Genomic DNA, 14,502 nt, shown 5'->3' on the forward strand with positions numbered 1-14,502 from the left:
GCTCACAACTCCGGTATATTGCTCTTAGTACACCTCCGCTTCCTGGCCAGAATTCCTTTTCATTAGGTTTTCTGTTCAAATGTTTTATTGTGATTTATAGGCCAGTATAATCTATCGGGAGATGGCCCAGAGATGGGGATAGGGGTTTTCTCACTACTGGGTGTGTCACTATTTCTGTGCATGTTAGTCACTAGTTTAGGTGATACATTTTTAGAGCTTGGTCTTCGGCTCCCTGCACACTGCAAATCCGTTTTGCAATTCCGATTTTCTCTGAATACAATCAACAGAAAAACGGAGGAAAAAAACTCAGCATGCAGTAACAATTAAAAATCAAAATCGCATGCAGGGGGCCTTCCAGGCTGTTTGAGAAAGCAAGGCAAAGTATTGGGGAAAAGGCAATAAGAAAATAGATGTGAGCTAAAGAATGTATTACATTTTACAAACTGTAAAGCCTTGTACAAGTGTGTACTTCTATCAAGACTTGATCCCTCGGGCAACAGTTTGGACTGAAGTCTGTATGGACTTGTGCCTAGTCTGCAGACTAGTGACACGTTCTGTTGCTATGGGGGGGGGGGGGGGGGGATCCTCCAGAGGCTTCCAACGCTTTCTCTGGGCTTCCGCTACTGCCTAGGACCTTCCAGCTGATCGGGGCCGTGCTCCTCTTCTGGCACAAACGCGGCTGCACCTGCATGGAGCCACTCGTGCTCGAGCGGCTCCCTCTTGCTGTGCAGGTATGGCTGTATTTGCACATTCCGGTCACACTTGAAGAGGAGTGCGGACCCGATCAGATTACTGACAAGCCCTTGTCTGTAATCTTTGGAGTGTCCGTGAGCAGCAACGAGGGGCTGGAGGAGGTCATGGGAAAGCCTCATTAGGATCCAGAAGCTTCCTACTATGGGCTCTATTCACATAACTTCTCATAAATGACTTAATAAAAATAACCTTTTAGCACAATTAGAAGCAAAATAATAACTCAAAGTAAAATGTTCATGATTAACTTAATTTTAATATAACTTTTCTTATCTTAATTGTATTATATTTTTGATCTTTGGGAATCATGCCCCTATGTATGTGATTTTGCCCCCAAGCTTCGGCTCGGTTACACTTTAAGGCTCTTATTTATTAAGGTTTGACATCAGTGCAAGGATCTGTGTGACCAATAGACCTGGACCGAAATCTTTTAACGCACACCTGAAGTGAGAAGAATATGAAGGCTGCCTTTTTGTATTTCCTGTTAAACAATACCAGTTGCCTGGCTGTCCTGCGGAACTTTCTGGCCTCAGAAATGTCTGAATCACACCTGAAACAAGTAGGCAGGTATTCCAGTCAAACATTAGTCAGAACATCTGATCTGCATTTGCCTGCTCTGGGTCTATGGCTAAATGCATTAGAGGCAGAGCATCACCAGGACAGCCAGGCAATTTGCATTGTTTAAAAGGTAACAAATAGGTCAGCCTCCATATCCCTCTCACTTAAGCTCAACACACACCATACAATCTTGGTTGTACAGATTTACCAAATCTATGTAGTATAAGGGCTAACAGATTGAAAATACCTTGAATGATTAATTGGATAAGCTCTTATACTACATGAAAGTGGTAAGCTTGAACAACCAAGATTGTATGGTGTGTGTTAAGGCTCAACACACACCATACAATCTTGGTTGTTCAATCTTACCACTTTCATGTAGTATAAGAGCTTATCCATTCAATCATTCAAGGTATTTTCAATCTGTTGGCCCTTATACTACATAGATTTGGTAAATCTGTACAACCAAGATTGTATAGTGTGTGTGTTGAGCTTAGGGTGTTGTTTAAAAATTGTCTGCAGTTAGGTGGCAAAATTAAAGCTTTCATATATAAATATAATAGACTGCTGAAAGATGAGTAAACTAGTGTTTGAACAATTGCAGTAGCATACACATTTCTGCAGTGACTTTGTATAATATATCCAGAACTAATTGGAAATATTGAAGAAAAAATGTCTTCTGCAGATTATTGCAATAATATGACCGCTATTTCACTTTCACTAGCCTTTTACTACGATCTGATATAACAAAATTGCTTGTTACACAGATTGCTATAGGGCTCTTCAACCTTAGGCCACATACACACATCAGACCATAGTCTTTTGAAAATGAAAGATCACAGACCAATTTTACCTTCTTCCATGTAGTATGAGAGCCATACTCTACACAGTCTATTCTATGGAGCTGAACTCCCCATCAGACAGAAATCTTTGCAAGATGCTGCACACACAGATGCTGTACAGACACAAAAGATCAGTATCTGCAAAAGATCTGTTCTTGCCAAAGATCCGTTCCTGCAAATTGCAATTATAGTCTATGAGATCTGCAGATCATCATACACACATGATTTAACTGACATTCATCTGCAGATCAAGCAATCATCTGCAGATCTGAAAATCCATCCTGGTGGATCTGATCTGCAGATGAATGTCTGTTCCTTAAACAAGGTGTGTATGATGATCTGCAGATATCATAGACTATCATTGCAATTTGCAGGAATGGATTTTTGGCAGGAACAGATCTTTTGCAGATACTGATCTGTTGTGTCTGTACAGCATCTGTGTGTGCAGCATCTTGCAAAGATTTTTTTCTGATGTGGAGTTCAGCTCCATAGAAAAGACTGTGTAGGTATGGCTCTCATACTACATGAAGGGTGGTAAGATTGGTCTGTGATCTTTCATTTTCAAAAGACTATGGTCTGATGTGTGTATGTGGCCTAAAGGCTAGTACACACTAGCAATTTTGATTGACCAATGATTGCTCAATTTTACCACCTCCATGTAGTATGACCATTTACCTATATAATCTGCATAGAATTGAAAATCTGTTTGGCCCTCATACTACATGGAGGTGGTAAAATTGAGCAATCATTGGTCAATCAAAATTGCTAGTGTGTACTAGCCTTTAGTGAGGACTAGGGGTGGTCAATGCAAATCATTCCAAGTTGATGCAAATGTTTTATACTGATTTTATGCAGCTTGAAAACTGACCAATCAAATGCCGCTGCTACATTTATTTGGCCCATTTTCAAGCTGCATAAATATAGGATAAACATTTGCATTTTACTCAGAATTATTTACATCTTATTGCGCACCCTTAGTGAAGACTACAAGGCTTGGTGTATCTTTATATGTAGATCATTGGATAATCGTATATCTCTGCAAATGAGACTAGGCTTACAGAAAATACTAAATATTGATCTGCGTATTATATGGCCGTATAGCACAAGCCTATGGTTGCCACCGAGCTTTAAGATGTTTTGAACATTTAGTAGAACATTTGAATACCCTTAGAAGCTGTGCTGCATACTTTGAAAATCACCTTTGTTACTTCTTTTGTAGTTTCTCCCTTTTAAGATGGATATAGCAATGGATGCTCGAATCCCAGTGATGAATCAGAGGGATGGCACGGTACTGCTTGGTGAGGAGGCTCCCAAGCGGTTTCAGCTGCATGAATGGTTACATCGGCATCCCGAGTTCATTGTGGACCCTCGATTTCTAGCGGTATGAGAACATTTAAGATTCTGTATTTTCACAGCTAGCTTATTAATAGAGACCACAAGATACAAAGAATGCAAATGTAATGCTAAATTATTCAGATTTTGTATGCAGCTTGTAAATGGAACAAATCAAATTTCACTAAGGTAAACTTCCCTTGGTCCATTTTTGAGCTGCATAATTTTGCATGTATAAAAAATGTAGGTTTGCAGAAATGTAAATGTTTAGCAGTGCCCTTTCCTACCAACACTAGTGTATCACTGCTAGGCTATTGCTAGTTTTCAGACTTCCATGCTTGAAGCAAGTAGAGATGGTGAACAAGATGCTGATAATTCTGGCTTAAATGCATATTTATTGCAAATTGTATGCAGATGGAAGAGGGTTAATCATATGCATTTTATGCATGCCATTTGCATTACATTTGTTTGCAAGCCAGAATTATTAGCGTATCAATGACCATCTCTAATAGCAAGCCAGTGCATAATGGGGATAGGGTATGGTCTAGACTTGTAGGCACTTTCCCCCTATTTCTACAAATCATGTTGTGATTACAGGTCAAATAGGGAAACGTAATAGCGAAACCATAATAATGGGAATGCAATGCAACAATAACCTTAAAATATGCTATTTAACTAAGCCCCCTTTTAAGACCACACCCTCTACAAAATAAAGTTAATTAATTTCCCCCATTTAACGCTTATGCCCTCATTTCTACCTAAAAATAGTTTAATTATTTTCTCTGTTCAAGATGAAAAGTGCACACTGTAGTTAAAACCCACCTTTATTTCAGAATCTAATATCATTCCCATAAATTGTGATAGGAGCATAATTGAACCTGCCGTGAAAATAAACTTATGGGATGATGAATTGTATGTGTAGTATAGATGACAGAGTAACCAAGCTGCTCTGGGCGGAGCAGTGCTTTTCAGCGCTGCTAGATTTGGGCGCAGCCGGCGCCTCCATAGACTTCAATAGGAATCACTCCTATTGCAGCGCTCAGTGAGTAACGTCGGTGCCGTCAGAAGACTGAGCCAAGGTTGCTTAAAAACATAATAATTCGGCCTCCAGCAATCGCTGGAAGCCGAATTATTTCATTCCCCCACTATCCATGGCGGCCTGGAGGGGGAATAGTACCGGTAATTAAATCGGCCCGGACTTGTGCAGAAGCAGGATCAGCTATATACCGCTGTATCCTGCGCCCAAGTCTACCGGCGCCGATTTCAAATGTACTGGCTCTGGGTGACCCAAACCACTAGGAATGTAGTAGCCCTCCTACTAAAAAAAAAGCAATGCTTGGAGTGATTTGCTTTCTTAAAACAGACGGAAATTTGCAATAATTCAGTTTTAAGGGCCAATTCACACTAGCTGATTGCAAAACGCTAGCGCTTTTAGCTAGCGTTTTTGCATGATCAACAGGAAAAAAATCACCAATCACACTTGGCGATTTTGTTTCGCTTCTATAGCACTGAAACGCGATCGCCGGGAAATCGCCTGAAAATGATTCAGGCTGCGCGTTTACGTTTAGCATTTGTGGGCGATTTGGGCCGATTAGCATAAATCATCTATTTCATTGCACTAGCGCTTTCAAAAGAGCTAGCGTTTCAGCGTTTTGCCGAAATCGCCGGCAAAACGCTTAAGTGTGAATGGGTTACCCACAATGCACCACTACTGAATATGCAAATGATCTCTTTTCGCCCCTGTAAGCTAAGCTCGCATCGATGATAAATAGATCATTAGTAGTATAGGGAAGAGGGTCACATTTTCAGTTTTATAGCTTATTTTATTTAACCACTTGAGGCCCAGAGGTTTATAGACCAGGCCATTTTTGACAATTTGGCACTTCACAACTTTTAACGGTTTATTGCTCAGTCATAGAACTTAGCACCCAAATCAATTTTACCTCAATTTCTTCTCACAAATAGAGCCTTCTTTTGGTGCTATTTGATTGTTGCTGCGATTTTTTTTTTTTTTTCTTTTAATAAAAAGAGTGAATTTTTTTTTCTCTCTCCTACCTTTCACCCTAAATTGGCCCTACACTACGATACATACACTACACTATACATACATAGACATATGGCTACGGTAGGGATTAGATTGTGAGCCCCTCCGAGGGACAGTTAAGCGACAAGACTATTCTCTGTACTGCGCTGCGTAAGATGTTGACGCTATATATACAATTTTATTTCAATTACAAGAAAAAACAGCCTGCCAGCGCTAATCAGCAGCTGGCAGGCTGATCGCTGGGGCCTGCTGTGTTTCACGGGAGAGCGTGGTTGTGCGAGCTCCTGTCAAATATCGCTCCTCGAGAGATGACGCCATATGCTGGTGCGGAGGAACAACAGAGCCACTCGGCTGCCGCCAAATGGCTTTAGGCAGTTGGCAAGCAGTTAAGATTGCACCAGCAATCCAAATCCACACTCTGCCTTTTAAGCTGAAAAAAGAAACCGCAGTAATCACAGTTTGAAATTTCCTGCAGCAATACTGTATTGTCTCCTTGACAGAAATCAGCCTTTTAGCTTCCATTTAAACCAAACTGAAATTGACAAACTGTCAAGCTCAGAGAAGCTCATTTACATAGATAACTCAAGTTTTTTAACTGTTGCTGTGCTGGAAAACAGAAAGGGATTTCAGATACTTTCTTAGTAGGGCTAGTACCATATGTGTATATGTTGCTAGAACATTAGTAATTGGAACATTAATAGGAGATTAATGTGGTTTTCTGTGTACAAAACGAAAAATAAGTTCTGTTTATTATTTTCAATAGTTCATGGAGGACCGAAGAAAACGTAAGAAACACAAGAGCAAAAAATCCAAATCCTCATCAGCAGCGTTTGGTATTGCAGGCACTATGCAGTCCTCCCACCATCACAATGGGAAGAAGGTAAGCTCTCTGGCATGGATGCTGTAGGTACAGATTGCACATTCATGGGGGTATGTTTACAGAGTACCAGCTAGATCCAGAAGCTTCCACCTGCTGAGCATTACTAATGTTCACCTGCAAATCTCTGTGCACAGCTGCCTAAAAAAAGAGCACAAAATGACAGTCATTAAAAATATCAGACTCTTGGTGTTTGGCAGTTTTCTCATTCTCTGTTTCTGCCATTCTACTTCTTCTGAACACAAAGTATAATGAAACCTAACCACAGAAATGCTTAACTTGTATGCTCGTAATCATAAAATAATTTGAGGAAAAAATGTATTTGTTTTTATTAATGACTTCACACTTTTTTTGTTTTGCTACGCATAGCAAATTAACCACTTGAGGACCGCCCCCAGCCGATGGGCGGCGGCAAAGTCCGGGCCCAAACGACCGCAATACGCCCATCGGCGGGGGCGGCTGCGGGAGTGGCTATGCGGCGATCGCGTCATTTGTGACGCGATCAGCCGCCGGGGACTGGCTCCGCCCACCGCTCGTAGTAACCCGCCGGCCGTTCGGAAGCGCCGGCGGGTTACTAGCACCCGGATCGCCGCTGCACATATGTATAATAGGCTTTGTAATGTATACAAAGCCTATTATACTGGCTGCCTCCTGCCCTGGTGGTCCCAGTGTCCGAGGGACCACCAGGGCAGGCTGCAGCCACCCTAGTCTGCACCCAAGCACACTGATTTCCCCCCCCCCTGCCCCCTGATCGCCCACAGCACCCCTCAGACCCCCCCCCTGCCCACCCCCCAGACCACTGTTTGCACCCAGTCACCCCCCTAATCACCCATCAATCACTCCCTGTCACTATCTGTCAACGCTATTTTTTTTTTATCCCCCCCCCTGCCCACTGCCCCCTCCTGATCACCCCCCACCCCTCAGATTCTCCCCAGACCCCCCCCCCCCAGACCCCCCTCCCCCGTGTACTATATGCATCTATCCCCCCTGATCACCTGTCAATCACCTGTCAATCACCCGTCAATCACCCGTCAATCACCCCCTGTCACTGCCACCCATCAATCAGCCCCTAACCTGCCCCTTGCGGGCAATCTGATCACCCCCCCACACCAATAGATCGCCCGCAGATCCGACATCAGATCACCTCCCAAATCCATTGTTTACATCTCTTCTCTCCTCTAAACACCCACTAATTACCCATCAATCACCCCCTATCACCACCTGTCACTGTTACCCATCAGATTAGACCCTAATCTGCCCCTTGCGGGCACCCAATCACCCGCCTACACGCTCAGATTGCCCTCAGACCCCCCCCCCCCCCTTATCAATTCGCCAGTGCAATATTTACATCTGTTATTCCCTGTAATAACCCACTGATCACCTGTCAATCACCTGTCAATCACCCCCTGTCACTGCCACCCATCAATCACCCCCTGTCACTGCCACCCATCAATCAGCCCCTAACCTGCCCCTTGCGGGCAATCTGATCACCCACCCACACCAATAGATCGCCCGCAGATCCGACATCAGATCACCTCCCAAGTGCAGTGTTTACCTCTCTTCTCTCCTCTAAACACCCACTAATTACCCATCAATCACCCCCTATCACCACCTGTCACTGTTACCCATCAGATTAGACCCTAATCTGCCCCTTGCGGGCACCCAATCACCCGCCCACACGCTCAGATTGCCCTCAGACCCCCCCTTATCAATTCGCCAGTGCAATATTTACATCTGTTATTCCCTGTAATAACCCACTGATCACCTGTCAATCACCTATCAATCACCCCCTGTCACTGCCACCCATCAATCACCCCCTGTCACTGCCACCCATCAATCACCCCCTGTCACTGCCACCCATCAATCAGCCCCTAACCTGCCCCTTGCGGGCAATCTGATCACCCACCCACACCAATAGATCGCCCGCAGATCCGACATCAGATCACCTCCCAAGTGCAGTGTTTACATCTCTTCTCTCCTCTAAACACCCACTAATTACCCATCAATCACCCCCTATCACCACCTGTCACGGTTACCCATCAGATTAGACCCTAATCTGCCCCTTGCGGGCACCCAATCACCCGCCCACACCTCAGAACGTCCTCAGACCCCAGCCCTGATCACCTCGCTAGTGCATTGCTTGCATCTATTTCCCCCCTCTAATCACACCTTGAGACACCCATCAATCACCTCCTGTCACCCCCTAGCACACCTACCCATCAGATCAGGCCCTAATTTGCCCTGTGTGGGCTCCTGATCACTCGGCCAAACCCTCAGATCCCCCTCAGATCCCCTTCCGATCACCTCCCCAGTGCATTGATTGCATCTATTTTCCCCTCTAACCGCCCCCTGAAACACCCATCAATCACCTCCTGTCACCCCCCTAGCACTCCTATCCATCAGATCAGGCCCAAAACATCCTGTCATCTAAGAGGCCACCCTGCTTATGAAAGGTTCCACAAAATTTGCCCCCTCATAGACCACCTGTCATCAAAATTTGCAGATGCTTATACCCCTGAACAGTCATTTTGAGAAATTTGGTTTCCAGACTACTCACAGTTTTGGGCCCGTAAAATGCCAGGGCAGTATAGGAACCCCACAAGTGACCCCATTTTAGAAAGAAGACACCCCAAGGTATTCTGTTAGGTGTATGATGAGTTCATAGAAGATTTTATTTTTTGTCAAAAGTTAGCGGAAATTGGATTTTTATTGTTTTTTTCACAAAGTGTCATTTTTCACTAACTTGTGACAAAAAATAAAATCTTCTATGAACTCACCATACCCCTAACGGAATACCTTGGGGTGTCTTCTTTCTAAAATGGGGTCACTTGTGGGGTTCCTATACTGCCCTGGCATTTTAGGGGCCCTAAACCGTGAGGAGTAGTCTAGAAAACAAATGCCTCAAAATGACCTGTGAATAGGACGTTGGGCCCCTTAGCGCACCTAGGCTGCAAAAAAGTGTCACACATGTGGTATCGCCATACTCAGGAGAAGTAGTATAATGTGTTTTGTGGTGTATTTTTACACATACCCATGCTGGGTGGGAGAAATCTCTCTGTAAATGGACAATTGTGTGTAAAAAAAATCAAAAATGTGTCATTTACAGAGATATTTCTCCCACCCAGCATGGTTATATGTAAAAATACACCACAAAACACATTATACTACTTCTTCTGAGTACGGCGATACCACATGTGTGACACTTTTTTGCAGCCTAACTGTGCTAAGGGGCCCAAAGTCCAATGAGTACCTTTAGGATTTCACAGGTCATTTTGAGACATTTGGGTTCAAGACTACTCCTCACGGTTTAGGGCCCCTAAAATGCCAGGGCAGTATAGGAACCCCACAAGTGACCCCATTTTAGAAAGAAGACACCCAAGGTATTCTGTTAGGTGTATGATGAGTTCATAGAAGATTTTATTTTTTGTCACAAGTTAGCGGAAATTGATATGTATTGTTTTTTTTTTCACAAAGTGTCATTTTCCGCTAACTTGTGACAAAAAAAAAAATCTTCTATGAACTCACCATACTCCTAACAGAATACCTTGGGGTGTCTTCTTTCTAAAATGGGGTCACTTGTGGGGTTCCTATACTGCCCTGGCATTTTAGGGGCCCTAAACCGTGAGCAGTAGTCTAGAATCCAAATGCCTCAAAATGACCTGTGAATAGGACGTTAGGCCCCTTAGCGCACCTAGGTTGCAAAAAAGTGTCACACATGTGGTATCGCCGTACTCAGAAGAAGTAGTATATTGTGTTTTGGGGTGTATTTTTACACATACCCATGCTGGGTGGGAGAAATCTCTCTGTAAATGAACAATTGTGTGTAAAAAAAATCAAACAATTGTCATTTACAGAGATATTTCTCCCACCCAGCATGGGTATGTGTAAAAATACACCCCAAAACACATTATACTACTTCTCCTGAGTACGGCGGTACCACATGTGTGGCACTTTTTTGCACCCTAAGTGCGCTAAGAGGCCCAAAGTCCAATGAGTACCTTTAGGATTTCACAGGTCATTTTGCGACATTTCGTTTCAAGACTACTCCTCACGGTTTAGGGCCCCTAAAATGCCAGGGCAGTATAGGAACCCCACAAATGACCCCATTTTAGAAAGAAGACACCCCAAGGTATTCCGTTAGGAGTATGGTGAGTTCATAGAAGATTTTATTTTTTGTCACAAGTTAGCGGAAAATGACACTTTGTGAAAAAAAACAATTAAAATCAATTTCCGCTAACTTGTGACAAAAAAAAAAAATCTTCTATGAACTCACCATCCTCCTAACGGAATACCTTGGGGTGTCTTCTTTCTAAAATGGGGTAATTTGTGGGGTTCCTATACTGTCCTGGCATTTTAGGGGCCCTAAACCGTGAGGAGTAGTCTTGAAACGAAATGTCTCAAAATGACCTGTGAAATCCTAAAGGTACTCATTGAACTTTGGGCCCCTTAGCGCAGTTAGGGTGCAAAAAAGTGCCACACATGTGGTATCGCCGTACTCAGGAGAAGTAGTATAATGTGTTTTGGGGTGTATTTTTACACATACCCATGCTGAGTGGGAGAAATATCTCTATAAATAGACAATTGTGTGTAAAAAAAAATTAAACAATTGTCATTTACGGAGATATTTCTCCCACCCAGCATGGGTATGTGTAAAAATACACCCCAAAACACATTATACTACTTCTCCTGAGTACGGCAATACCACATGTGTGGCACTTTTTTGCAGCCTAACTGCGCTAAGGGGCCAAAAGTCCAATGAGCATCTTTAGGCTTTACAGGGGTGCTTACAATTAGGCACCCCCCAAAATGCCAGGACAGTGAACACACCCCACAAATGACCCCATTTTGGAAAGTAGACACTTCAAGGTATTCAGAGAGGAGCATAGTGAGTCTGTGGCAGATTTCATTTTTTTTTGTCGCAAGTTAGAAGAAATGGAAACTTTTTTTTTTCTTTTTTTTGTCAGAAAGTGTCATTTTCCGCTAACTTGTGACAAAAAATAAAATCTTCTATGAACTCACCATGCCTCTCACTGAATATTTTGGGATGTCTTCTTTCCAAAATTGGGTCATTTGGGGGGTATTTGTACTATCCTGGAATTTTAGCCCCTCATGAAACCTGACAGGTGCGCAGAAAAGTCAGAGATGCTTGAAAATGGGAAAATTCACTTTTGGCACCATAGTTTGTAAACGCTATAACTTTTACCCAATCCAATAAATATACACTGAATGGTTTTTTTTTTTATCAAAGACATGTAGCAGAATAACTTTCGCGCTCAAATGTATAGGAAATTTTACTTTATTTGAAAAATGTCAGCACAGCAAGTTAAAAAAGTCATTTTTTTGCCAAAATTCATGTCTTTTTTGATGAATATAATAAAAACTAAAACTCGCAGCAGCAATCAAATAGCAGCAAAAGAAAGCTGTATTAGTGACAAGAAAAGGAGGTAAAATTCATTTAGGTGGTAGGTTGTATGACCGAGCAATAAACCGTGAAAGCTGCAGTGGTCTGAATGGAGAAAAAGGCTCTGGTCCTTAACCACCTGAGCGGTCTGGACGAGCTCAGCTCGTCCAACACCGCCGGAGGCTGCCGCTCAGGCCCTGCTGGGCCGATTTACATCAAATAAAAAGCAGCACACGCAGCCGGCACTTTTCCAGCCGCGTGTGCTTCCTGATCGCCGCCGCTCTGCGGCGAAAGAGGGTCCCCCCAGCCGCCTGAGCCCAGCGTAGCCGGAACAAAAAGTTCCGGCCAGCGCTAAGGGCTGGATCGGAGGCGGCTGACGTCAGGACGTCGGCTGACGTCGATGACGTCACTCCGCTCGTCGCTATGGCGACGATATAAGCAAAACAAGGAAGGCCGCTCATTGCGGCCTTCCTTGTTTATTCTGGGTGCCGGAGGCGATCGGAAGATCGCCTCCGGAGCGCCCTCTAGTGGGCTTTCATGCAGCCAACTTTCAGTTGGCTGCATGAAATAGTTTTTTTTTTATTTAAAAAAACCCTCCCGCAGCCACCCTGGCGATTTAATCAGAACGCCAGGGTGGTTAAGGGGCGAAAAGACTGTGGTCCTGAAGTGGTTAAAAGGCAGAATAATTGGCATAGAAAGCTTCCATTGACCAATAAATGAAGGCAGGGCAAGTACTGGCCTTTTTACTTTGGGTGAAAAAAAAAGATAACTTTTTTTTTAGAGTTCTTCTTAATCATAAATGTTGTTACTCATTCCATTCCTGTTTAATTGTGTGATTTAGCATTTACTTCACATGTTGAGTTTAATTCATTGTAAGGACTCCCTGGGTACTTCTTCACAGGCTGCAGTTAAATTTGATTTGCTCCTGTGTTTATATAAAGTTACAGATTGCCCAGCAAGCACATAGTGAACCAGAACTCATAGGAGTGTGTAAAGGGCTAAAGGAGAACGAAAAGCCCTTTTATTTAAAAAAAAAAAAAAAAATTAAGTTGGCAAATGTCTGTTTTGCATACAGTTTATACATAACTGCTTTTCTATTTTTTATTTATTTTTTACTACCTTTTAATTTTCAAAAATAAGTTAGCATCTAATTTGTCCAAGGGTGCCCAGACACTCACAAGTTTAAGTTGGCTTACGCATATCCATATTTGTTACTAGACTAGTCTCAAAGAACACCTGAAGTGAGTGGGATATGGAGGCTGCCATATTTATTTCCTTTTAAACAATACCGGTTGCCTGGCAGTCCTGCTGATCTCTTTGGCTGCATTATTGTCTGATTCACACACCTGAAACAGGCCTATGGCTAATCCAGTCAGACTTTAGTCAGAGCAACTGATCTGCATGCTTGTTTAGGGTACATGGAGTCAGAGGATGAGCTAGGCAATCTGCATTGTTTAAAAGGAAATAAATATGCCTGCTTTGATATCCCTCTCCCTTCAGGTGTCCTATTAGATTTACCAGTGACACATTTGTCATTGTTAATCATGTTTTTTTTTCTCCCCCATCTAGTCTTCACTTGTAGAGAATTCATTTGACACTCAACATCTGCCCACAGCAGCCAAGAAGAGGAAGAAACGTCCTCCGTCCAAGTTAATATTGCCACCTGCGCTCCATGGAACTGGTGACTCTTCTCATTCCTTTTCCCGGGACCCTAAGCCAGAACCCAGTGCTAATTCTTTGCGGGTTATGTATGGAGCAGCAGGTGGGGGGATGCTACATCATCCTGGACTTAGTGGGATAGCAATACCTCGATATCACTCTCTTCATACAGCTTCTTCAAGCAGGATTCAAGAATCTGCTTTTGGCGATGAGTTACCTGGGTTTGAGCCACAGCAGCAACCCTTCTCCCTTCTTGATGACCCTATGATGCCAGCAAACTCCTCATCCAGTGATGATGAATTGGACAGACCTTGATGGGTCCCTTCCCCTAGTGGGAGTCATGAACAACTCACAGAGATGCAGGGCCAAAAAACCCCATATAGAGACATTATACCGCCTTGTCATTAGCCTGTTTTTTTTTTTCGTTTTGTTTTGTTTTTCCTCCTAGCCCATTACAGGACTCCATGGCTTTCTCCCCCTCCCCCCATGTCCCTGGATCCTCTGCGGCAGGATTCACGCAGGATCGGAAAGGACAAATTTAATTAAGCTCTGAACTTTTTTTTTTCTTTTTTAAATTAATATTATTAACTCTCTTTTTCTGGAAGGGGCCTTGCACCACACTCTAGCACAGAACAGGCTGCGGACATTATGAAATAAGTCTTACAGTGCAATAAGGCACTTTCAGGATCTGGGTGACAAGGTCCCGCTCTCTTTTGGGGCTCCCCACTATTCACCCAACCCCCGATGTGCATTAAACCCATAGGTCACTGTTATGGGGATTCCATGGTTTGGAGATGTTGCAGTAAGATTACTGCAGTGCTGTTCTGCACAGGGCATAGAGCACAGGCAAGTCTTTGCAAAGCAGAGTTCACCTTGTGCAAAAATATATATGAGGGTGGGAATGGGCACTTTGCGTGTACATGTGGGACCTGACACTGAGGAGCAGAAGCCGTGTTTTCTAAGGCGCAGGGGCATGGTGCTGCCTGCCTTCACTTACCCTCCTCAGTCAGCCGTGAAATAAATAAACTCCTTGACTTAA

The 14,502-nt window shown here is 43.4% G+C and overlaps 1 protein-coding gene across 1 annotated transcript in view; it reads left to right on the forward strand.

Annotated features, from left to right (window-relative positions):
- Positions 1-14,502, forward strand: part of CHD8 (chromodomain helicase DNA binding protein 8) — a 130,783-nt gene extending 116,281 nt beyond the window's left edge. Inside the window, 3 exon segments of the mRNA XM_068241428.1 lie at positions 3,370-3,531; positions 6,290-6,406; positions 13,374-14,502. Of these exon segments, the coding sequence (XP_068097529.1) occupies positions 3,370-3,531; positions 6,290-6,406; positions 13,374-13,778 (684 nt within the window). The 3' untranslated portion in view covers positions 13,779-14,502.

The sequence above is a fragment of the Hyperolius riggenbachi genome, chromosome 1 (assembly GCF_040937935.1).
Source record: "Hyperolius riggenbachi isolate aHypRig1 chromosome 1, aHypRig1.pri, whole genome shotgun sequence".
In the NCBI taxonomy this organism is placed as follows: Eukaryota; Metazoa; Chordata; class Amphibia; order Anura; family Hyperoliidae; genus Hyperolius; species Hyperolius riggenbachi.